Below are 27866 nucleotides of genomic sequence, written 5' to 3' on the forward strand. Positions count from 1 at the left end.
GAACAAAATCCTTCATTATTTTGGTAAATCAGTAATGTTTACAGAAGAAGAAGGAAAACCAAGTATTCTGACGTTTCGAAACAACATTTCATCGAATATTGCATACTTTTTATAATCGTAGAGGAAAAGAAAACAAGAAAGAAGAAAAGAAATCTATCATATCAACTGAAGCATAACTTATAAAAGAAGACATCAAGCTAATAACGTCTAAAGACATTATTATCCGTCTGCAGAAGAAATGGAGTCAGAGACCTTAAATGCTGACTATGTTCCTCGTTCACTAAGAATATTTTTGAACTCGTTATTTAGCGATGCAGATTGTTTCACCAAAATTTCAGCAATTGGACATGCAATCATACAGGCAACAAGGCCACGAAGTGTAATAGCACCATTGCAGATTGGCTTATGTATTCAAATGCACCACCACTTTGGTTCCCGTTTCCTTGTCGACACACTGTACAATCTATGGTTTTGTTCATTCTACAGTGAGGTACAGAAATTTGAGGTGAACGCTGCTGCGTCAAGAAGCACAGAAAATGAAAATGACAGTCAATCATTTGTACAGTTCGTTGCAGATAATGTAGACCACAACATAAGATCTTTAGATGGGTTTGGAACTTTTCATTGGTTGTGTATTATATCAGCCTCCACTCCTGGCATCAAGAAAGCAAGAGCTGTACCTCGTACGAACCCAAGCATAAAAGAAATAACTGCATTAGCAAACATAAACGTCAACTTATACAAAGAACAATCCAACTCGTTCAGGCAATTAATATACGAAGAACTCAAGAAAAGAGAGATGGGAAATGAGACTTGGAAGCTTGATCTATTATCCAAAATTTGTTGGCCTCTAAAGTTAAGTACAAGTTGGTCAGCTATAATGCATAAAACTAGTTGATCTTATCCCATACAGTCAAATATTACATTTCTTCCTATGATCGATCTAAATCCTAGCGAAGAGTCCTGCATCTATACAACACTCCATTTTGTCTGTAAAGAGGCTAAGAAAAACAAATGCACTCCTATATTATCTTTTTATCAGCCTTTATACTGGAAGGCAATGACGATACTTCAAAACGAACCTACAACCAGCTCATTTAAATCTGTCGTACTGAAACTTGGAGATTCCATGCAGAGATGAGTGTTGTCGCGAGCATCGGATACCTTATGTCTGGTCCCTCTAAAGCCAGGTGCAAAACTAATTGTGAGACTCGTCGCTGCACATGTAGAAAACATGGTTTAGAATGTTACATTTCGCGTGGCGAATGTTGTGGTCAGAGCTGTATGAATTCAATGCATGGTGACATTAATTTAACAGCTGATGAACTTATGTTTGACTCAAGTTGAAACAAATATTAAATACTATTATCAGTTATAGTTCTAGAATTTTATAACATTTTTCGATTTTATATAAAACCAAAACAGACGAGTGTAAGTTTTGCTATAAGTAAACAATACAAAACGTATGCACTATTATTAAATCAATGAGAAAGTAACACCAGGGAAAATAATGGTAGCACACTGGACACATAAACAAAAATATACCGTTAACACTGAAAAATTGTTAAAGTAAATTTATAAATAAGAAATATATTGAGTAAATAGGTAAGCTAAAAATCATAATTAATAACACATTTCTATACATGTTCGGTAGAGAATAATACAACCAAAAACATCAAAAAGAATAGTTACACCAGGGAAAAAACAGATTAAGCAAAATAATCTTTTTGTATGTTTATTGAATTCGAAATTTGAAATGATTTGACATTTTTCTCATGATGCATTTTGTAAATTATCATTTTGTTGCATCTTATCTATCTAAATTATTTTACAGTGCATCATGCCGTTGACGAACGCAGAAAAACAACGTCGTTATAGAGAAAAGAGAGACAGTGACCCCAACAGAAGAGCAGAATTCCTTGCAAGATGTAAATCAAAATATCAAAGTGACATAGGTGTGGGAAAGCGCAAACGCATCATTGAAATGAAACCACGAGAACAAAGAAACCAGAGAAAAGAATGGAGGAAAATAAAATCAAAACAAAGAAAAATAAAGAAAAGTAATCACGACATTCTTACACCGCCTTCTTCACCACAACCAGCTCCAGAACAAATCCCTCCAGAACATCACAGTACACGCAGGAAGAAAAGATTGATGGCAAAGTGCGACAGGGACAATGACCAGCTAAGGTTGGAAATTGAAAAGCAAAAACGACTTGCACATAGGCTTCAGATGCGCCTGTTAAGATTGAAACGGAAATCCTCTTTGAATACACCAACAGGTCAAGACACTCCAAGGTCAAAAGCCAGAAAACTTCTAAGACATTGGTCTACTGAGAAAGGCAAAGGATCCAGAGCTAAAAGAAGATTAATGAAAAATCAAGCAAAGAAAGCACTACAGTTTCAATACACATTAAATGCAGAACTAATGAATACGTATAGATCAAAGAACAATGGAAAGCAGGCACTATGACAGATTATACGGGGCAAGCTAATGAGAAAATACAAAATCATTACAGAATCAGTGAATGAATTTAGATTTACAGCAGGCAGACAACGTCAAAAGAAAGGCTCACTAAGTAAAAGGTTGACAGACAGAGTCTGCTCATTCTATGAAAGAGATGACATAAGTAGAATCACACCAGGAATCAAGGATACGGTAAAAAAGAATGGAATAAAGAAGCAAAGACGAGTTATGACCGAAAGAACTGAGATTATTCACGAAAGATTTATCCTTGAAAATACAGATATAAAGATCAGTTATCCAACGTTCTGCAGAATGCGCCCATTTTGGGTTCAACCACCGGAGGATTCAGATAGAGAAACATGCGCATGCAAATACCACGAAAACATGCAATTTCTTGTCAATTCTCTTCACAGTTTAAACTGTCTCCAATCGAAAAGACTACAAGAGATCGTTAAGATGTTTGCCTGTGACATTAACAAAATGGATTGCATGTACGGAAGATGTATGGAATGCACAGAAGTCATTCTTCAATCAGAAACTGATAGTACTATAAATACTGAATGATTTCAGTGGAAAACAAAGAAAGAAACCAGACTTATAAATAATCAAGAGAAAGAAGTTACACTAACAGTTAAGAAAAAGGTAACTGACAGTATAGATTCTTTAATAGACACATTTTCGAGTGAAATGCAAAGATTCAAAGTCCACACATTCAATATCACCAACCAATTCAATCACTACAGGAACATGAAGGAAAACTTAAAAGAAAATAAAGTTTCAATACACATTGATTTTGCTGAGAACTTCCTTTGCAAGCTTTCAAAAGAAATTCAAAGGCTGAATTTCGGTGCATCCAAGCAACAGATTACTTTGCACACATGTGTGTATTACACTAAAGGAAGAACCCAAACGTTTTGCGCAGTTTCAGATTGCCTAGACCACAATCCAAGTGCTATTTGGGCATTTCTTGATCCGATTTTAGATAAAATTATAAATGAGAACAAAAATGTAGACACACTACATTTCTTCAGTGATGGCACATGCAGCCAGTATCGTTAGAACGGTAACTTTCAAAGGAAATGTCAAAACGAGGATTACAGGCTAATTGGAATTTTCATGAGAGTGGACTTGGGAAACACCCTGATGGTGTTGGTGGCACACTAAAGAGAACAGCACACGATTTAGTTTTACATGGAAAGGACATCACAAGTGCAAAGTCTTTTGTGGAGAGTATTCAAGAGCAAGAATCCTTGGTGATGCTGTATGAAGTTGCAAAAGAACATATTGCAGAAAAAACACGTCTACTAGCATCTCAGAATCTAAAAGCTGTACCTGGAACATTCAAATTGCATCAGATAAGAACGTCAATATGTGGGGAAATTTGGTACAGAGATGTCAGCTGCACATGTGTTGAGAGTTGTTCGGGATATGGACATTATTGGAAAAAAGAAGTATTAATAGTAAATAGCAAACATGTCCAAGAAAAAGATAGAGAAGACGGCAAGATGAAAGGGAAAATTCCAGAAGAAAGTGGTTCGAAAAAAAGTGAAGAAGATAAAGAAGCTAAAACAAAATATAAAAAATCCTGTGATCATTAAGAACCTGATGGATATGTCCCTAAAGGTGCAGATTCTAGTACCAGAGAAGCATTCTTCTTAAAGACTTTAAATGATTTGGCAAGTTGTACAACTTTTTCTGATGTACACAAAATGTGCACCAAGATACAGAATTAGATAGATAGACAGGAGTTCAACATAGATTACAACTATTTTTCATCTATTTTGATTACAGGCATCAGTGTTGATGAGGATTCCCTTCAAATATTTCCAAGGGATATTTCTCAGAAAGAACTACTTGACTTGACTCCTGTTAGGATTGGAGCGGATGGTAACTGTCTACCTTATACTGGCAGTGTCTTTGCCTTTGGTGACCAGAAAAGAGCAGAAGAAATTCGGGTCAGAATGATAATTGAACAGACTATTTTCAACGATTGCTACCTAGAACAAGATTACCTTAAACGGGGCACAGATAACTCATATACAAACAACGCTTTGTCAAAAACTTATGCCATGTACTCAAATGAGTATATTCCAAATGAGAGACTATCTCTGCGAAAAGTGGAAATGGTATACCAAAAGGAAGTAATGAAAATAACAAAGAACAGGTCTTATATGGGAATCTGGCAACTGTTTTCACTTTCCAGTATTTTGTGCAGACCACTATTTTCTGTGTATCATATGCTAGGCAATCAAAATGTTCGCAATGACCTTCATAGGGTAATCCTACCTAGGCAAAACATAGGCCTTGAAACATCTTATGTAATGTGGACAACAACAAGAACCGACATGAATGAGTCAAACTGGGTTCCAAATCATTTTGTAGCAGCTTTGAAAATAGAAAATGAAACATCAGAGAATATAAGAGAACCGTAACAGATGGCAGATAAATCAGTGGGTGATGCACACCTAAATGAAGTCCATGACAAGAATATAAAAACAGGTGCAGAAAGTCAGAAAGTTTTAGATATTGGAATGGAGGAAAAGGATACCATTGAGAATTTTGATCCAAATGATGTAACACCCCAATACCTAGTCGATCGTTATGTTCTCGTTAAATATGACAATAAGCCATATCCTGGCAAAGTAATAGATTGTGATGAAGCTGAAGTATATGTCACTTGTACGCATAGTTCAGGGAAGACTTTAAAAACGAGTACGTTTTATTGGCCACTCGCAGTTCGAGATAAATGTTGGTACGGTATGGATAAGATCATAGGAGTCATTCCTAAACCAAGACTTGTAGGACAAAAGTATTTTGTAGACAATCAATTGTGGGAAAGTGCTCTCAGAAAACTAAACATTTGACCTGGTATTGTGTATTCTTAATTTAGTGAAATTAAGCATAAAATGAGCGACCAAAAAGACATACTGATTTTCTTTATTGCAAATTTATCAATTCTAAAAATTTCATTTTTTTCAAATTTCAATATTACAAGAAAAGTATTTCATCTATTTTTGTACGTCCTTGGAGTTCCCAGTCCTAATGATATGATGTTTTAAAGTGAATAATCTTAAGAAATTTCTGACTATCATAGAATAACTAAGTTTAAGTTAAACTCCTCTTTGACAGATACCTTCTTTATAACACTATTTCTTTCCTTTTGATAAATAACGGTTTTTTTAGCTGAAAGTGTCATTGATGATACTATTTATGTCATTGTTGTTATATTTTTTCCTTTGTGTTACCATCCTCTTTTACTTTTAAACATTAAATTTATTGCAAATAAACTTATCCAAGAAGATTCTCAAATGATATTAGTAATACTATCTACACAATGGGATATTAAACAAATGTAATTGATCCTGCAAAGTAGATTTAAGAGAAAAATAACAACGTTGTTTTTTACTATGCCTCTACCTAGTGTATGAAAAATGAAAAATTCACTTCTTTGGAACTTAGGATAAGGTGAACGTAATTTGATAACACATATATTGGATACTCAGGCTATTATTTTGACTTTACACAAAATCTGAAATTGACCAATTTTAAATATCAGTGATTTTTTAATCGGTAACTCCAGGGACTCTTGCAAGCAGCAAGGGTATGTTTCATGATTTTTTTACAATGTTATTGTTCATGTTGATGTTAAGTTGTATTTTCATGTTTTGCAGAAGTTAAAGTTCTAATTAAAGTCATATTTTATCTGAGACTTGCTCATCATTTTTATAAATCTTCTGGTTTTGAATTTGGACATTTTTTGAGAATGACCCATAAACGCCTGTGTGCGACGTAATTAAAAACTTGGAAATGCTATCAAGACTTTTTAAAACGTCATCAGTGTTTCTTGGTGAATTAAGGTTATGTTTAAGGACGTCTTGTTCTATTTGTTTAAAGTTCATCGGAAGATACTAAGACCTTGGTGATAAATAATTCGTTTCAACTTCACAAATTATCCATGATGGTCTTTAAGTATAGATTCAAAGAACTGACGATGTTTATCGTCTAACTTACGTTATGTACTTGTTATACTTTTCTTGCTATTTGAATTTGTATATTTCAAACCTTTACTTTAAAGTCAATTCTTGATAAAAGCCTTTTGGTGTGGCTATATATGCATACACTCTGCCGAAGTTTTGTCATGCTACGTTTAGAGGACTTGTTTTTCAACAAACTGTCGTCATTCCCCGGGAAAACAATTGTGTCACTCTGTTTGCCGACTTTTTCCTTTATTCGTATTATGTGGACTTCATACACAAAATTCTTAGTAAGAAAGAAAAGAAGTTAACAATATACTTTAACTTTACTTTCCGCTATATAAATGATGTTCTTTCGCTAAATAATTCAAAATTTGGTGACTATTTTGATCTCATTTATCCAATCCAACTAGAGATAAAGGATACAACATATACAGCAAAGTCTGCCTCATATCCTGACTTTATCTAGAAATGAGGGTCGGTTGAAGACAAAACTTTACGACAAAAGAGATGATTTCAAAAGGTGATTTTTTTTATTTCTATGTAGCTTCATTTTAGCAGCGCCTGCATACGGAGTATATATCTCCAAATTGATACGATATTCCTGGGCTTGTATTTCCTATCAGGATTTCTTGATAGAGGATTGCTGCTCACAAGGAAGCTATTAAACGTAGAATTCTAAAAATGCAGCTGAAATCATCCATTTGTAATTTTGTCTGACGCTAATAAAAGTATGGAATATCCGTTTCACAGATGGTATCGGATATGTTCCTAATGTCATAAATACACAATCCCTTTTCACGAATGTTAAAACATTTTAACTATTAACCTGGTTTATAATAACACAATAATTGTCTATGTTTATCTTGTGTACTATTTGTCTGGGTTATTTTTGGTTTAATTTTATTTTTTTTGACATGGCGTTGTCAATATAAACTAGAGGCTCTAAAGAGCCTGTGTCGCTCACCTTGGTCTATGCACATATCATAAACGAAGGACACAGATGGATTCCTGACAAAATTGTGTTTTGGTGATGGTGATGTGTTTGTAGATCTTACCTTACTGAACTTTCTTGCTGCTTACAATTATCTCTATCAAATAAACCTATGAATCTATGCCAGTAGTTAAAATCTTTTGTAAAAATTTACCAAATTTACAAAATTGATGAAAATTGTAAAAATTGACAATAAAGGGCAATAACTCCTTAAGAGGTCAATTGATCATATTTTAATTATGTTGACTTATTTGTATGTTTTACTTTGCTGTACATTATTGCTGTTTACAGTTTATCTCTATCTATAATAATATTCAAGATAATAACCAAAAACTGCAAATTTTTTCATCAAATTACCAATTAAACGGCAGCAACCTAACAACAGATTGCCCGATTGGTCTGAACATTTCAGGGCGGATAGACCTTGACCTAACGAACAAATGTTTTCCTGTAAGATTTGCACTAAATACTTTGGTTTCTGAGATTTTAGTCAAAAACTGCATTTTACCCCATGTACTAATTTTAGCCATGTTGGCCCTCTTGGTTCGCAAGCCGGGTTATCGGACACATTTTATAAACTTGATACCCTAATGATGATTGTGGACAAGTTTGGTTAAATTTGTCTCAGTAGTTTCAGAGGAGAAAATTTTTGTAACAGATTACACAAATTTACGAAAAATTGACAAAAAATGACTATAAAGGGCAATTACACGTTAAGAGGTCAACTGACCATTTTGGTTATGTTGTCTTTTTTTGTACATCATACTTTGCTGAACATTATTGCTGCTTACAGTTTATCCTTATCTATAATAATATTCAAGATAGTAACCCAAAACGGCACAATTTCCTTAAAATGACCAATTGAGGTGCAGCCACCCAACAACGAGTTGTCCGATTCATCTGAAAATTTTAGGGCAGATAGATGTTGACCTGATAAACAATTTTATGTCGTGTCAGATTTGCTCTAAAAGCTTTAGTTTCAGATATATAAGCCAAAATCTACATTTTACCCCTATGTTCTATTTTTGGCCATAGTGGCCATCTCGGTTGTTTGGCCGGGTAATCGTTCACATTTTCAAAACTAGATACCCCAATGATGATTGTGGTCAAGTATTGTTAAATTTGGTCCAATAGTTTCAGAGGAGAAGATTTTTGTAAAAGTTAACGACGACGCACGACGACGACGACGGACACAGGACGCCGGACGCCAAGTGATGAGAAAAGCTCACTTGGCACTTCGGGCCAGGTGAGTAAAAAAGAAAATGTGGTATAATTGCCAATGAGACAACTCTCCACAAGAGACCAAAATGACACAGAAATTAACAGCTATAGCTCACCGTACGGCCTTCAACAATAAGCAAAGCCCATACCGCAGTCAACTATAAAAGGCCCCAAAATGACAATGTAAACAATTCAAACGAGAAAACTAATGGCCTAATTTATGTATTAAAAATGAACGAAAAACAAATATGTAACACGTAAACAAACGACAACCACTGAATAGCAGGCTTCTGACGTTGGACAGGCACATACATAGTGAATGTGGCGGGGTCAAACATGTTAGCGGGATCCCAATCCTTCACCTAACCTTGGACAGTGTCGTAACAGTACAACATGAGAACGAACTATTAAAATCAGTTTAAAAAGGCTTAACACATCAGATGGATAAAAAATAAAAATACTACAAATACAAGTAGACGAGGCAGGGTACTTGTACATCCCAACAACAAAAAGACACTAAATACAGATATGAGAGTACTGACAGTTACTGACAGCTAGTTTAAAGCCATTAAAACTAATAAACAAAAATCTTGCATCTAAGACTTAATTTCATTTTCGATTTATGGGTTTGAATGTCCCTCTGGTAAATATTGTGTCCATCTTTTATAGACAATGCAATCCCAATAGATATAAAAGATACGGTATGAGTGCCAATGAGACAACTCTACATCCAAGTCTCAATTTGTAATAAGAAACCTTCGCAGTGCAATCCTCGGATATAACGTACAAAATAATTCCGAGAAGATATAACCAGGTAAATTTGGTAAACTTTTGCCCGATCGTTTCAGAGGAAATAATTGTTTGCAACGTATTGTTATGGCTGACATTGGATCAGCAGTTCAAATAAAAATCGAAATACAAGTAGTTCGAGGTAATTCTTAAATTCTTATATTTATATATTTCTTGCGTGTATGTTTATTTGTTGTTACTTTATCTTATTAACTTTTTAAAGCTCAAATAAAACACTGCGTTCTTTTGATAATAATTGAAAGAAAATCTTTTTAAATGATAATTGCACTCACAGTAAAATGTCTTCCTCAATCTGATCAGCTCCTCCTGGCAGAGACAGTGGAGCAACGAAATGTTTAGCAACTGCTTCCCGGAACTGTTGTCTTTTCTTCAAACAAGAATGGTAGCAAACTCCCAAAGCCAAAACTAGTGATCTTGTTACATCTACTATTAAATCATTTTCCTACAAATGAAAACGCGCATGTGATATAAGTTGAAATTTCTCATAACAGTAAAAATATGATAATTCAATGGCAAGAAATGTCATTTTAAAATCCCTTTATTATTGTATGTGATAAGATTTTGTGAGGAATTCGAAGTTTGCTGAACAAAGTTCACTTACATAACAATACCGATGAATAAATCAAAATTATTTTTTGCAGTATTATAAAAACTATTTTCTGTATTAAGTCAATAATTTTGTTGACCTTTGAAGCCCACATTTTCTTTTACTTTAAATATGCTTATGAAAAAACCAAAACAAAGCCAATAGCGACATAAAGGCTTGTTAACTCAAACAAAAAGTTTTTGTGATGAGTTTTTTGTAGTTTGAGCAAGAAATTGTAATAAAGATCTCTCAATTTCTCACAACCCAATTCACCCCTAAAATTTAATTTGATATGGACTGGTCATCGTTATGTTATCCTACGAAATTTGAGAGGATGTATCATATATTCACCTTTACAAGTTAACCCTGTTTAAATGATTTTTGTGTGTATTCTTTAAGCACACGAAATAGTATCAAGTAGAACTTATAAATGTTTATAAGGAAAACGATGGCAACTGTAGATCCGAAGTTCAAAAGTCTTTAAGAGATTAAAAACATTCAGTATACTGTTGTTTGTGGATTAACAATTATAATTATGGTATGACTTCAGGTTTCTGTTTTATTTTATACTAACAAGTCAAATTGTATTAAATTTTATTAAAAAAATACGATAGAACTACTATTCCTCAACTTGAGAGTGTAGATGTGTTACAGCCAGTATTGAAAATAATGGGCAATATAAGTAAAGAACAGAGAAAATGTCTTTCAAATTAAAGACTTAAGAAATAACGGTTACTATTCAGACTCTCATACTAAATAATTAAAAATTTGCCCCAAAGTTGGTCATCAGGTGCAAAAAGCGTCATTTTTGACAACTTTCCCCCGTTTTCTTGATCCCGAAGACCTCGGGATGCTGATATAGGTATCTAGCTGTGGTCTGCATGTGGCCTGGACCCTAGTCAATAAATCAACTCCAACAGTTGTTAGTTTAATCATATTTATTTATAGTGGATTGGGAAACAAGTTATTGCAACTTATATCTATTCCTTTCCACTTTGAAGGTGCGAGTGCTGTCTTGTAGCGGCATTAGCCTGCCCTTTTTCGAAATCTACAAGGGTCTCTTTTACGTGCAAGAGTTATGGCTCTCTCTTAACACGGGTCATCCATTTATCGTACCCCCTCCCTCCGACGGACTATCATCGTATCTCAAGAACAAACTCGCAAATTGTGTCAAGGGAGAGCCGATAATTAAGCCCCTGAAATTTTCTCCCAGGAACGGAGATCGAACTTTGTTTTAGAACTCTGATGCGCTTACCGCTACACAACAGTTTTTAGGTCGGAGTGAAACTTGTCTCGGTACAGCAGTCTAGAAGAAGTCTTCAACTTCGTACTTTATTTTGCCTTTTTAACTTTTTTGGATTCGAGCGTCTTTTGTAGACAAAACGCGGGTCTGGTGTATATACAAAAATTTAGACCTAATATCTTTGATGAGTTTATTATTGGACAAGAAATACAAAATCCGAATTTTACGCTTTATTCCGATTTTAGACTTCAACTGGACATGAAACCTGAAGCAGTCGTTTCCTGTGCGTATTCAAAAAAAAAATAAAAAATACAATCAATAGTTATATGCCTGTGGATTTGCACTATTTTTGAAAGTTTTAGGCCTCTGAACTTCCTGTATAAGAAACCGAAGGGAGGCCCACTCCTCGAAAAAAAAAAACAGTTTTATCCGATTTCAATTTTATAAGTTCGTATTTGAGCTCAAAAAGCAATTTAAACATGAGAAGCATGGCAATAGATAGCCTCAGGTTGTGGGAACATGCATACATTTCGAAATAAGTATCACAAAATTAACCTCTAAACGTATAAAGAGCCATTGGAGACAAATAACAGTGCATTGAGTAAGCCCATCATATGACGGTCACAGCATGGTAAGGGTTAAAAAATAGACTGGTAAATATTAAGTAGAGATATATATATATTCTTCCAATGCAGAAAGTGATGTAGAATTTTAAAACTAGATGCAGTCAACTTTTCATATTTGGATTACTGGTATCGTTTTGCATTCGATGACAAGATTTTTTTTATACCAAAATAAATTTTGACCAATACAAAATTAAGCTCATAATTAACACAAATACATGTAACAAGTAATTAATTTTAGAAAGTTAATTAACTGGTATAGAAAGTATAAAACTGCTAAGAATTAAAAAAAATATATATACAATTACTCCCTCTTTTGGTTATAAACAGTTTGGAATAATACAAAATTCATATATTATAAAAAAAATGACCTGTAAAACAGGATGTTCACATGCTTTGTCGTGCTTGACATAAGTATCCTGCTAGCAAATTACAGTAAAGCAACAATGAATAGAAATTTATGTGAGAAATTGACCGATATAAATATGGCTCACATGTTACTGCTCATTACTGTCAAGCTGCTGACTACATGTTTATTATCACCAGAGAGTGTTAGGTAAATGCAGCATTTATCACACATGTTAAAAAACTGACAAACTGCTGAACAAATATGAAAATATGAATATGAAAACTATAATGAATGCCACATTACGCTTACAAAAAATTACCAATTCACTTGGTATTACAATTTAAGATCAAATACTTCGATAGGTTTTAATGAAATGATGAATATTATTTCCATTTGAATTAGTGCTACATTCCAAAATTATGCACCTGTACAAATGCTTGCTAATCTATACGGTCATATATATATATAAAGTGGTCATTTTTATAAATTCCTGTTTACAAAACTTTCAGTTTTCGAAAAAATAAGGATGTTCTTATCCCAGTCATAGGTTTCCTAGCCGTATTTGACACATTTTTGGGGAATTTTTGGTTCTCAATGCTCTTCAACTTTGTACTTTTTTGGCTTTATAGCTATTTTGACCAGAGTGTCATGGATGAGTCTTATGTAGACGAAACGCGCGTCTGGCGTATTCAAATATAATCCTGGTACATTTGATAACTATATACAAACGGTTTATTCTCAGTCAAGTATAAAGATTTTACATATAAAACACCAATGGGTCCTTATGTTCTTGTTTTTTGACTTTACATTTACTGTTTATAAAAGTCAAATGCAATAATTGAAGCATATGTTTTTGTCATTTATCTTGTCATTCCAATGTACTTTGTGTAAACATTTATTTGTACACGAGTTTACATGTCAATCTATTCTTTTGTTTTCTTTGTTACATATGAGATGGTTCTGTACTTATACATCCCGTCATTGTGTTAGTGTGCCATGGTAAATGTCCACCTCCAATTTTGTCGGTTTTGATAGTGAGTACATGTAAGGTAATAACACAATGTTCACTGATGTACTGTATGTCTGTTTGTTATGTTCACACATAGTTGTCAATTGAATGGAATTGTATTTGACTGTCATACAAGCGAGAGGTTTAACTAGCTAAATAACCCCGTTTAAACCACTATTTTCTACATAAGAAATGAGGATTTCCCGTTTTGAATTTTACCCTGAGTTCAGTTTTTTGTGATTTGACTTTTTTCAGTATTTGCTTTTAATGATCATATGGCAAAACAAATAAAAATATTGCTCTGTCGTCCAAAGTTGCACTTATTGTAACAGTAAATTATATTGAGGTTTGCAAAGGAAATAACAACTTCACAAATGTTTTTTCCAAGAAACTCAATTCCGTAAAAAAAGATATTATTACCATACATGAACTTTGTCTCCGCTTGAAAATCAGAAATGAGTACATGAAAGTTCCAAATATTTGCATTCTTCCGAATATAACATTATTTTGTTTTTAGATAGATTTCTTTCGTTATCAAGCCATTGTTCCATTACTTAACTATCTATTTTACTTGCTAGCACACTCATAATGTCATACATTTCTACATCAGACAATGCCTTTACCAAGTCAGGAATATGACAGTTATTATCCATTCAGTTGATGTGTTTTAGATTTTGATTTTACCATTTGATTAGGGACTTTCCGTTTTGAATTTTCAGTATTTTTTTTATTTTACTTTTTCAAAACATTTCTGGCAGTACTTGATAAATTGTATGCTTTCGGATCTATTCAAAGTCCTAATTTGTCTACCCGATATACCACTTTGACTCATAATCGCAAAAAGAAAAATATCCCATACCTAATTAAATAGGCTATTCAAATGTGGATAAATAAATATATATATACATGTATATATATTTGGTGATCCGTTTTTTTTTGGCAATCGACAATGAGAGTCAGCAGGTTTAACGAACATGCGTTATTCGACCCGTAAGTCAAATGCATTTTGGTTGTTAGTGCTGTAAATTGACCCCTCTACAACGAAATTCGTTTTGAATGCACATGTATAAAAATTGCGGTTGTTATCCTACGCAATCATAGGTTTGAACGTTGTTTTCAATTTAGACTTGTTTATATTTATTTTGTATGGGCTTGTATTATATTTTCCCTCCGCGGGTTTATATTATCCGTTCATCCTATATTGACTCTTTAAAATTCAAGAGTCTATCCTAAATTGAGGTGAATTAAAAGGCCTGCCAAATACTTTTCGATCCCTAACATCACCGAAGGGACATTCATTGTCGAAATTCGGATATGGTGTAAACAAAGTTAGCACTTCATGTTGTGGTTTACCATCTTTGCCGCAAGTTTATTGTTTCCAACTTGGTTTTAAATTAATATAAAGATCCATTTTGTTACACATTGTGATTAATATTTGTGGCAATCGCCAATGGCGGTCAGCAGGCTTTCAAAACATAAGTTGTTCGACTTGTTAGTCAAATGCGTTTTGTTAAAATATATTTTTTCGCTCTTTTGGTCTTTTGAAAAATGTTGTTTGTGCTGTATTTAGATCCCTCTTCAACGAAATTTGTTACATGCACACTTATATAAAAACTATGCAATGTTAGATCTTTTATTGGTCGTGTGGTCTAGTGGGACGGCTACAGTGCAGACGATTTGGTGTCACGATATCTCAGTAGCATGGGTTCGAATCCCGGCGAGGGAAGAACAAAAAATTTGCGAAAGCAAATTTACAGATCTAACATTGTTGGGTTGATGTTTAGACGAGTTGTATATATATATATATATACATATAAAAGTCTAAATTGAAAACAACGTTTAAACCTATGATTGCGTTGGATAAAAACCGCAATTTCTTTACGTGTGCATGTAACAAATTTTGTTGTAGAAGGGTCTAAATACAGAACAAACAACATTTTCAAAAAGACCAAAAGAGTGAAAAAATAAATTTTAACAAAACGCATTTGACTAGCAGGTAGAACAACTGATGTTCTTAAACCCTGCTGACTGCTATTGGCGATTGCCAAATAAATTGATTACAAGGTGTAACAAAATGGATCTCTATATTAACTTAATACCTAATAAAAAACAATAAACTTGCGGAAAAGATGGTAAACCACAACATGAGGTGCTTAATTTTTTACACCATATCCGGATTTCGACAATTAATGTCTCTTCAGTGATGTTAGGGATCGAAAAGTATTTGCAAGGCCATTTAATTTACCTCAATCTAGGTTAGAATCTTTAATTTTAAAGAGTCAAAATAGTATATATATATATACTATATATATATTTGCAATGACTGAATAATAATCAACGACAAATCTTACTGGGCGATAGATCATATAATTATGATACAGTACAGTACACTTCAAAATATAGTATACAATAACAATACTAGTGTATTGTTCGCAGTAAATGGGATAAACTGAGTGCATAGTAACGTAATTCACAATTAGAATTTCGATAAAGTGGCAATAACCAGAATATTCATAATAAATACAAACGTTATCAAGTAATAATCAAGTACAGTAAACATATTTAATCAGTTCGAATTGACACATGACCGACCTTAAAGAGTTTTTATATATATAAACTCCTTAAGAAGAAATATTTAATCAATTCGAAAAAATAATTTTTCTGTATGTGATATGAGTGCCAATGAGACAACTCTCTATTCAAGTCACAATTTGTAAAAGTAAACCATTATAGGTCAAAGCATGGCCTTCAAGTCGGGGTCTCAGCTAACACCAAGCAGCAAGCTATAAATGACCCCATGATTCTGTTGGTCAAGTAATATACACGCAAAGATCAGTATAACATCTGAAATGTGTGTAAAAATCTCTTCAGAGAAAGCCCCATTTGGTGTCTCAAAACTCAATGGTATTTTTGCAAGAAACTGTTTGTGCTCTGGTTATTATGTATAAACGGTACAACAAAAAGTACGCGAAATCACAATTCAGAAAATGATTTTGTTTTGTCTATTTTAAGATTCAGCATCATAAACAGTTGATGAGCCAGAGATAAAAGTTAAGAAAGAACTAATTTGAATGTCGAATTATGGTTACCAAGATTCACTTAAATTTCAAAAGTATAGATTGTTTATAACAATTTCAATAATTGTTATGAATAATTCAACAAAGGATACCAATCTTCAAGTGTTAACTTCATTATATAAGTCAAGAGGTATCGCATTAAACTAAAACAAATACGTGGTGAATGATTAAATGCTATATGGATATTCAATTATATCCATCAAAAATCTATTCATGCATTTTTACTAATTGTTCAAAAAAGCCTGGTTGTTTTCGATATCAAAAAGAACAAGGAATATTTATATTGCCCATTGCTAGATATGTGAAAAAATAACCGAATGTTAAAAATGCAAGAATAAAAAATTGACACTTAAGAGTAAACTAAGGATGCACAAACATCTGGATAATAACATTAACTTTGACTTACACTATGTGCTGATTCAATAACTAATTTTGTTTCCTTTTGTTTGTTCTTTACTTTCTGAAGTTTTGAAAAAAATACGCATTCCTCATTTAGAGTTTGATTGTAGAACCAGCTCATCACTTGGAGAACTCTTTTTACATCCCGTAGACTAACAAAACTGCATTCATCCTGCAAAATGGAAAATATAATCAACAATAATATGTGTCAATATAATACCATGCCTGAGTGTACTATCATTTTCTCTGTTAAAACCCCTAATTTTGTAGATACTTGTATCAGTTTACATCATCTTTAACATGTTTATTAAGTTTGAAATTTACTGAACTATTGTATGCAGTGCATTTAAAGTACAGTACTTAAATAGTTAATAAAATTTGCATTCATATTCATAAACTGTTAAGTTCTTTCAATGTATTAGTAGGACCATATAACAGTAATACAGAGTTTAATAACTGTATAACAACGTTTGAGTGAACCAATAATAGATATTATCATGCCGTCATATAATGACAATCTAAAATGTTTGCCGTTTACAAGTTTTGTCTCTTTATCTACTAAAAACTAATTTGAAATATCAAACAGATTTTCATTCTCCATTTTATATAAGAAGATGCCAAACAAAGACAAAATTATTTTCCCACATATAAGTCTCATTATGGAAGCACCATTGGACCGTAACACAAAACAACTATAGTGATAAATAAACAACGATTAAAATTAGAAGAAATTTAATTATCAGTAGCAATACTGTACTGATATACCAGTATAAAAATAAAAAATACCATTAACTGGACAGTTGTTATGCGATAAAAACATTATGAGCTATTTTGTAATCAATCAAGGAACAAACTACTTGCACTTTTTACATTCAAGCCGTCGTTATCGAATCTGACTTTAATTTTGTTATCAAAATTGAATATCATTTGAATTTGTAAAGCATTGTTTTGATGTTTCACACGTTATCAGTGAAAGCAGTCAATTGTGAGGAATAGCTCACGACTGGTATTCAAATTTCCAGATTTGGAAGTTTCGAAAAGACCATGTCCAACCAGCGAACCTAAGTACTCTCGTTGCCTCGCAACTATTTATAATTCTAGTTGAGCTGTGTTAACGAATCGAATTAAAATGTGATATTATTTTCATTTATACCTTCGTTTTCGTTCTACTCCTGAAGGTATTTTTCGACTGCAAAACACATTTATCGATAGATTAAAAAGATGTTCCCTCTTTTAATATTGCTACTATTGGTTATGTATCCAAATTACTACATGTTTTGAACTGTTGTATTAAACAATCTTCTGACTCCTAAGCCTTTCATACTTTAATAATGAATATTGTTAACGATGATATGTACCAAAGCTCAAACAAATGTGCTGACATATAAGTAAGATTTAGCATGTTGTGAAACTTATTTAAAATAATTTACTAGTAGCAAATATTGGAATCTATGAAGTGTGTGTAAAGTTTTGAATGAAAAAACATGATTTTAACATAAAACACAATTTTCGACTTTATTCATCAATCACAAAATATTAATTTAACAATGATTCATTTCAATTTGTATATCTACATTGTATAACTATAACCCAAACAAAAACTCTGGCTCTAGGTTCATCATTACATTTAATTTAAACAATTTAATATCATATGCACCTGACCTAAATGAAAGTAATTTTAGATTATTTGTTTTCTAAATTTGCATTACAAAACGGAAAATCTATTATTAAATTGCAAAATAAAAGCTAAAACACCCCAAACGAATGGACAACAAGTGTCATATGCCTGCCGTGGTACATGCTTTTCCTTTTGTAGAAAATTGTGAATTAAACCTTGTTTTTTAGCTAGACACATGACATTTTAAGAAAAAATACTTTAACATACCTTTTGCTTCCTCATAAAGTCTTGTGAAACAGTCAATACTTTACTAACAACAGTATCAAGACCTGGCAAAGTTGGAAAATGCCTATCATCTATCTGAAATAAAAATCAGGTACATGTTGCCATTACTTCTGTATTCAGTTAAGTATATGACATAGATTTGATGTAAATTCTATCAGTTTTGGTCTAAAATGTAAAAATATTCATTAAGTAAAGAATTTATATTACATTTACTATTGTTTGTACAATTATAACACCATGTTGACTGTAATACCCCCTGTTTTGACATTTTGATCTGTTATTTCTGTTAAGTATTTTTCTCACATGTCTTTACTATTGGGATTGGATGTGAATGTCATACAAATGAGAGGTTTAGCTAGTTATAAAACCAGGTGTAATGGTTCCCTCATAAAAATGATATTCTTTGGATCGTTTTAAACTTGCAGTTAGGTAGGAGTTTTCTTTATCATTGTTTGCTCAGTGCAGAAGGCCTCAATGTCACTTTGACATGACGAAAAGCAGTTAAAAGTGTTTGATCTTTGCAGAACATGTACTGTTTTTTTGTCACAAATGAGCATACAATATTCATCGATTTTCCATTATCATTACAAATTATATCAGTTGTAGAACATCACCTGAAACGGCAGGCTAAAGTCGTTTCTACAAGTGTATCATAGGGAAGAAAAATATTTTAAACTGACGAAATTACCGAGAGAACAAAAAATAGTCATATGAACAACTCAGATAAAAATGAACAATCAATATAAGATGTACGCAAACAAAATATTTTACTTAGAGTATTTGAAGAAGAGTTTATTTCATGGTATTTCACGTTGAATTGTGAAACTGAGGACAAGGTTAAAACAAATTTGTCATACATACATGTTTTCCTTATACCTTTTCAACATACTGACTTTTGTTGACGTTTTATGTATAGTATTTACGAAAGGAACCTTATCAAGAAAACGCAATATTGACTATTGAACTATGGAAATGAGGTCAAGGTCACATGAAATGATTTCAGATTGACTCGAAACTTTCACAATAATTGCATATTCGAAATATATCTGATACATAATTTGTTGTTTCTGAATACATATATATGATTATGTAAATTATATGCTCACTAATGAACAAAAAAAGAGGAGTCAAGGTCAAATGTTACCTATAGACATGCACACTTTTCTTATTATTATATTCCAAAATACAGTTGATTGAATGCATATAATATCTTAGAGTATATGGTAAATAGACCTTATAACACACAATTCTACAAATTAAGCACTAAAATGATATAAAGGTCCGATGAACCCTTTGCACACACATACTTGTACACCAACATTTTTAATTGTTTGTCAACTGGTCGTACAATTATTAAATATCTGATGCAGCCTTTATACTGTAAATATTTATTAAAACCTCATCACTGAGATTTTAAATAAGTTTGTGGACATCAGAATCGTGTAGTTTAATGCGCGTTATTTAAGTTTGGCAATCTACTACCAACCCTAAGCTTATAGTTTTGTATGTGATTCTTAAACAAAAACAAAAATGCCCAAATGTAAATCTCCTACTCCTCAGCAACAACTAAGGTTGTCCTTTCATTCATAATATATTTTCAAAAATCATGTTAAATGTGACGAAAGCAATCAGTACACCATAATCAATTGTCTGTATTTCCTTCTACATTATAAAGCTTAATACAAACAGCTAACACCATTGTGGGTTGATACCCTTTGTTATATATTTTGATAAATGTAAGACAACTTAAAGGAAAATCATGCACATACATATCTTAAAACCATCTGTCTGATGTACAACTCTTCTACTTCAGTATCTAACTGTCCAAAGTCCCATACAAGTGGTAACATACTCTGTGGTAAAGGCTGGACTCTATATACTAAGTTCCTCATTGGTACATGACCTTTAAATACGATAACAATGGTTGTTATAACTTTACTGATGTCAGGTCTTAAAATATGATATTTGAAAATAAAAACGAAATAAATAGAAGATAAGTGATCGCCCTGGTTTTACATAAGATGGTGTTGACTACTTGAAATGACGAAGATTCATTTGAAAACGAATGGTCGCTTTAAATATGCTTCATGAAAAGATGCATTTGTCGATGCTTTTCCAAAAAACATATAATGACATCGATAAATTTGGCTCTATTTGACATTTGTTCAAGGCTATTGTTTTTTAATTGTTTAACAATTCACAGCGGTATAATAATATTGTCTTTATCTATTCCCCCCTTATTTTATTTATTTTCTATTTACATGGTACAAGAGATCATATTTAATCGTTCAGTGTATGTTAACTAGTGTTCAAATGGTTTTTGATTGAGCTAAGCCATTCCAATTAATATTATATAGTGTGTATTTCTATGTTGTGATGTTACACTATTGTTCAGATAAGGGTCAAGGTTAATAGCTATTGAAATGTTTAAACCCGCTGCATTTGTTTGCACCTATTTTAAGTCAGAAATCTGATGTTCAGTAGTTGTCGGTTGTTGATTTGGTTCATAAGTGTTACCCATTACTCGTTTTTTATATAGATAAGACTTTTGGTTTTCCGTTTGAATGATTTTACACTCAGATATTTGCATTGGCCTTTTATAACTTGCTATCCGCTGTGAACCAAGGCACCGTATTGAACACCGTACTTTGACCTATATTGGTTTCCTTTTACAAATCATGACTTGGATGGAAAGTTGTTCTCATTGGCACTCATACCACATCTTCTCATATCTATATATATATAAATTTTGAAATAACTATCAAGTATTGAAATTATTCGGTATGTCATATTCAGGATATAAAATTGCATTGTCTTTCGTACGAGTAAAAATGGTCTTATAAATCTTGAATAACTGATATCAAAAAAAGGTATATTGTTATAACCAGGAGTTTGACTTCTTGATTGACGATGAAAAACGGTTTTGAGAAAAAAATATTAAAAATGTTAATAGTATAATCGTAAAAGTGTATTCTAGTACACCTTTTACGAAACAAAAACCAACAAATTCTGTTTGGGTAAATTTTACATGAGGGGATAAAAAGTATTTGTTTTGTAAATTTTTTGTTTATAAACGGGAAATTATTTAAAAACAAGTGTGCTTAATATCATGTCAGTCCCGAGACACTAAAGACTCAGCTTATTATCAACGCATAGAACAATGTATATGATCAAACCTGGGAATGCGTTTTTTTTCGTGTTGTTAATCTTACATTGTACTTGTAAAATGGCTTTGTTTTATTTATGCAATAAATAATTAAACTAGTTTTACAAATAACCAATTGTTTTTTAAATGTACAACATATATGATAATTCGACTCTTTATTTATGTCAAAATACTTAGCAATAGCATGTTTTTTTGCATTTTGGAAATTTATAACTCTTACCTAGTTTTTAGTTATAAATGCTTTCGCTTCAAAAATTTCCAAGAAAATTTATATTTATAGATTACAATTCAAGTGTTGAAAGAACTACGTCTTGCTATCTAATAATACAATTATTGACACAAAAAAACCGTTGTAATTAAAGACACCTTCAACTTTGTGAACACAATAATGCAATGTAAACAATATGATGCTTTCAAACAGCTAGTATGACAGCATGTAGTCTTTATAATAATATATAGGGACTATACTAATCTTGCAAAAAGAAATTAAATTAAATTTCAAAATTCAAACAGGTAAGTCCCTAATCAAAAGGCAAAATTAAAAGCACACACACACCTATAGAATGGATAATAACTGTAATATTCCTGATATAGTACAGACATTTTTTATCTAAAAAATACAACCTGGTTTTATATCTAGTTAAATAAAGTCGAATACGAATTCAATTTATTGACAACAATGTGTAAACAAAACAAACATATCTGATATAGGTATGATGTCAAATTTAGGTGTACGACAGTATTTTTGTGTTATAAACGTAAACACTTAAAAAAACAAACACAAATGATATTATAGAAAACCAAAAAGGCACATATTGGAATCTTTTTGAAGCTTCAGTATCCAAAACAAACAAGATAAGTCCATCGATTTTTCTGTTTATGTAATGTTCATTGAAACCATCAATAATTTATGATTCGCCTAGAACCCATCCTTGTCAAATGATATACTTTTGTATATGGAATAACATGAGTGCTGATGTATTCCTAATTCTTTGACATGCACTCGTAAGAGTACGATTTACTTGAAAAAACAATATTATTTGAAGCTTTGTTCACAGGAACAACAACCAACAAATAGTAAAAAGATAATGGATATTTGAGAATTTAAATATAGAATACAAGAAGATATCTATTATCATATGCTTTCAGATACGTATGTCTATAGTTTTAAAAAGCTATGGTTTCGACAAAATTATAGACATCAAGAGCCTGAATCGCTCACCTGTATTTCAGGAGAAGATTTTCAAATGTTAACAAACTTGATGAACAAATTGTGTAAAATTGTCATTAATGGGCAAAAAATCCTTAAGGTATCAATTGACAATTTTGGTTGTTAAACTTTTTTGTAGATCTTACTTTGCTGAACATTATTGATGTTTACAGTTTTTATCTATCTATAACAATATTCAAGATAACAAGAAAAAAGAATGTGTTCCCAGTAGACGGATGCCCCATCGTCATTATCATTTTCTTAGTTCAGTGGACCGTGCAAATAAGGGAAATCTAATTTGACATTAAAATTAAAAAGATCATATTATAGCAAACATTTATACTAAGTTTCAAGTTGATTGGTGTTCAAATTCATCAAAAACTAACTCGACCAAAAACTGTAACCTCGAACAAAAACGTTGACCTGAAGCGGGACAAACAAAGGAATGGATGGACGAACGGACAGACGGACGGACGCACAGACCAGAAAAAATAATGCCCATAAGTGGGGGCATAAAAACTTTTTGTTGTTGTTAAAACTACCAATTCGGTGGCAGCAACCAAGCAATTGGTTGTTTGATTCGTCTGATAATTTCAGGATCGATAGATCTTGACCAATTGAACAATTTTACCCCGTTCCAGATTAGCTCTAAAAGCTTTCAAATTGGTTTTTGAGATATAAGCAAAAAAATCTGCATCTGACCCTTATGTTCTTTTTCTTTAGCAATAATGGCCATGCTTGTCAATGGATCGAAACTTCGGATTCAATTAATAAACATGATAACATCAGAAACATTTAGTTAAAGTTTGAAAGTAATTGGCCCAGTTGTTTCAAAGGAGAAACTTTTAAAATGTTAGCAATCTTGATGAAAAATTTTTGTAGATCTTACTTTGCTAAACATTATTGCTGTTTATAGTTATTATGTATCTATAATAATATTCAAGATAATAACAAAAATCTGCAAAATGTCATAAAAACTACCAATTTAGTGGCAGCAACCCAATAATGAGTTGTTCGATTTGTCTATAGATCTCAGGGCTAATAGATCTTGACCAATTGAACAATTGTACCTCATGTTAGATGCTCTAACAGATTAAATTTTTGAGATATAAGCCAAAAACTGCATTTGACCCATATGTTCTATTTTAGCCATGGCGGCCATGTTGGTCAATGGATCAAAACTTCGAATAAAATTTATAAACTAGGTACACTAAGGAATTTTTTATTCAAGTTTGAAGGTATTTTGCCCAGCAGTTTCAGAGGAGAAGATTTCTAAATATCGTACGACGACATATGACGAAGACGACAGACGACGGACGTTGACGACGCCAATTGATGGCATAAGCTTACATAGGGCCCTTGGGCCCCAGTGAGCTAAAACCTTAAGGCCTTCACAACTTGTGAATATTTTTTAAAATGCTCAACAACTAAGTAATTTATCGGCATTAAGAAAAAAGAGATTTCATGTTTTAATCAAGTTATTGTGTTTTAATCAATGTATTGTCTTTTTCTGAATGTATTGTGTTTGATGAAACAAATGTAAGTACATCAGATAAAAACTACAACTGATTCCTGTGTCAATGTTTAACATGGTGACTTCAACAGATGTAAACGTTAATTGTATTGTTTAATATTAGATAAAGAGACACATATCAAATATATCCAAATGACGTAGATGATGTCACCGTACTGCCTTCAACAACGAGTAAAATTATAACATTATAGGCAGCTTCAAACATAAAACTAAACAAATATTCAGTTTGATAGATACAAAAGCTGTTAACGAAAAACAAGTATACCAGATAGCAACTTACGATATCGACTAAATAAAATGCTCATTATATTTTACAGACATGACCTGAATCTAACATTTAACAACACAGCATCAAAGTGTTTAAATCAACTAGTAAATGGGTTTAATTTGGATAAAGACGAAACAAGCCCACACAAAACAAAACGAAAGAAAGAAAAAATCACCAAGGTACGGAACTTCAGTACTCGCATTGATTTAAAGCTACTTATAAAACAACTAATTAACAAATTATATCCTTCCAGTCTTAAGTATAGATCAGCAAATTTCCACCAATACATTGCCATATCAGAGTTGAAACGTCTTTAAAATTCTGGAAAAAGGAACACCTTGTGCAATTCAAATACATAATACTTACAGGGTGTATATGTTTCGAATCATATAAGTATTTGGACCGCAATCGTATGGTAATAACCCTGTGTGTACCAATACGGTCTGATCACAGACTTATTGTCGAAGTATATTCGTATATTCTTTGATTATTAAATTGCCTGGACCATATGAGTATTTTGACCATTTAGATATTTTTCGAATAAATCAGAATTTAGCGGAGAAGGATTCTACTTGCCGATGCTTGCCAACATTCACACCTATTCGTTGGAAAATGTCTTACAAATTAGAGAATCAAACAACCTCATTTTTACTTAAAAACTCTACGAACTCCTACAATAAAGATAAGGAGAAATGACATTATATATATTTTTTTATTTTTTACCTAGCTTATCTGTAGTCTTTTCTGCATCAACATGATAGCCAAGGCCTGCTTGTTCAAGTCTTTGAATCAGCTCTTTTGAGTGTCTTGTTAAACAAAATAAAAAGTAAAACAACAGATTATGGGAAGCACAAGTAACTCAATTAAAAATAATATGCACTACTGAAATCTAAACACAGTTTAAATATGATATAACTTGTTTTCAATTGCTATTGTTCTCTGAGCAGGTTATTCACTGGGACCTGTAAATTTCTTCTTGAATAATTCACCTGAGTAAAGAATGAATTTCTTTGTAGATGAAAATATGTGTATAATTACTCATAGAACCGCATATGATGTTGTACATATACAGTATATGTAAACTTTTTATTAATGTGCCATTCCTCTACATTTTGTTCCAACTAATTTAGTTAAGGAAAATTATGCAAAACAACTTTATAATGGTATGTCTCATTATATTTATATATTAAATTAAAAGAAGGTTAATCTTGACATTCCAAACTTCAGACAGCTAATTGCATTGTATTCCTTTATTCAAATCTTAGTTGTAGCGCTTATTTTTTTCATTGACGATTTACATTCTTAATTCTGTGAATAAGCAAAAAATCTGTTTTTATTAGCATCATGCGTCTTAAGCGTTTTTCTTGACTAGTCATCATCTGGAATGTTTTTAAGAGCCCAATATCTAAAAAGACAAAGGATGTATAAGAACCGAAACAGATCAAGATATAAAAATCAGAGATAGGGTATAATTTCTTATGGGGTTTTACGAAAACTTAAAGAGTAAAGGTCAGCGTTTTGACTTTAACAATGAAGAAAACCAATTCCACATTGTAAGCTATAAAAGGACCCAAAATAACAAATTTAATGAAAAAAATTAACGGTCTCAATGATAATCAAAACAGAAAAAAATGAAAAAAGAATATGATATTCAGCAACGAACGAAAATGACTGAATTACAGCCTCGAGACTTGTGGTATCAACAAGTGCTGTAAAATGAATAAAAAACTTAATACACATTTTACGCGTCCGAAGCGCTTTTCTTGAATGTACCTCCATACTGAACGCTCAAGGCCAAATATTTGAAATCCAATGATGTCTAAGAACAATAATGTTAACTTTTGTTTGAATTAATCTTAAGCTTTCTGAGACACATATTTAAACCAAAAAACACTGAACAACAGGGACCATAAAGCAAAAGAACAGAATGGTTTGGTAGTACAGTATGATATCTTTAGTCTCAAAAACATATGGCGATTTTATGAGAATAAAAGACTGAGGTAAACATTAATCAAACAGAAGCCAATAAAACGTCTAACATCCAATATCAGTATGCATACTTCACATTTTTTCACATTTATTGTTAAGATAACAAATGTAAACGTACAAATGAATCTTAAACTAAAACAAAAAATATTGCTATTACTTCCGATACGGGTTACATGCTGCAACCATTTTCAGTTTTTCATGTATCTCCTTTTGTTTTCCACCTAGGGTTTTGTCACACATAATTTCCTTAATAGCACCTATAGCCTCTGTTGTATTGGCTTCATCAAAAAATAGCACAGTGTCCATATTTTGTTGATCTTTTGAATTGTGGACAGCTACTGCTTCTGCCTGGTGCACCTTTTTGATGATATCTGAGGCTTTGGTTCCTCCATGCACCTAAAATATATTGTTTTTATCTCTTTTTGAAATCATTTAAAATTTTCAACGTTGAAGTATTCGTTAGCAAATTGTTGTTCGTAATACATAGTAGTGGAAAGATAAAAAGGAAATTATTCAAAAGATTATATCAAAGACAGACAGACAGACGACACAGCGAAAATTTGAATTCAGGACGTTTGTTGTGTCTAAGTAATCTAACATTGTCTTATGTGCTATCGCTCCTCCATCAGTTGCCTCCCAGAACACATTGGCTAAAACACGAGATTTCAATGTATCAATTGTATGCCTACTTGTTGCACACATGTTTTAGTCACACGACGTATGGTCAACTCTTATCGACCTCAAGATAGACTGTCAGATACCAAGGTGCAAAACCTACTCGCCCCTGAAATGGGTTTTAAGATACATCTCTTGATATAATGACAAATTAATTTTTGCACTACCATGACCTTGTGTAAATAGTTCAACGTATAAGTGGAATCTAATCTTTTCGAATGTATTACATGTATTCATAAAATCTGTTTTCTTATAAATACCTATACTGTAGGTACTTTTTAATCATCTTCCAATGTAGCTCATGTGTTTTAGTTATGAAGTATATCATTCCTGGTCCTGATACTCAGGTTCAAATTTTGTTTACATTGT

At 32.3% G+C, this 27866-nt stretch overlaps 1 protein-coding gene across 1 annotated transcript in view; it reads right to left on the bottom strand.

Annotated features, from left to right (window-relative positions):
• LOC139482706 (E3 ubiquitin-protein ligase RNF213-like) overlaps positions 1-27866 on the bottom strand; it is a 419318-nt gene that overhangs the window by 196672 nt on the left and 194780 nt on the right. Inside the window, exons 27-32 of the mRNA XM_071266774.1 lie at positions 26980-27218; positions 25557-25639; positions 20425-20558; positions 18638-18730; positions 16760-16924; positions 9739-9908 (exon numbers count right to left, since the gene is read on the bottom strand). Coding sequence (XP_071122875.1) covers positions 9739-9908; positions 16760-16924; positions 18638-18730; positions 20425-20558; positions 25557-25639; positions 26980-27218 — 884 coding nt within the window. The remainder of the gene's footprint in view (positions 1-9738; positions 9909-16759; positions 16925-18637; positions 18731-20424; positions 20559-25556; positions 25640-26979; positions 27219-27866) is intronic.

Source organism: Mytilus edulis, chromosome 1 (assembly GCF_963676685.1).
Source record: "Mytilus edulis chromosome 1, xbMytEdul2.2, whole genome shotgun sequence".
NCBI lineage: Eukaryota > Metazoa > Mollusca > Bivalvia > Mytilida > Mytilidae > Mytilus > Mytilus edulis.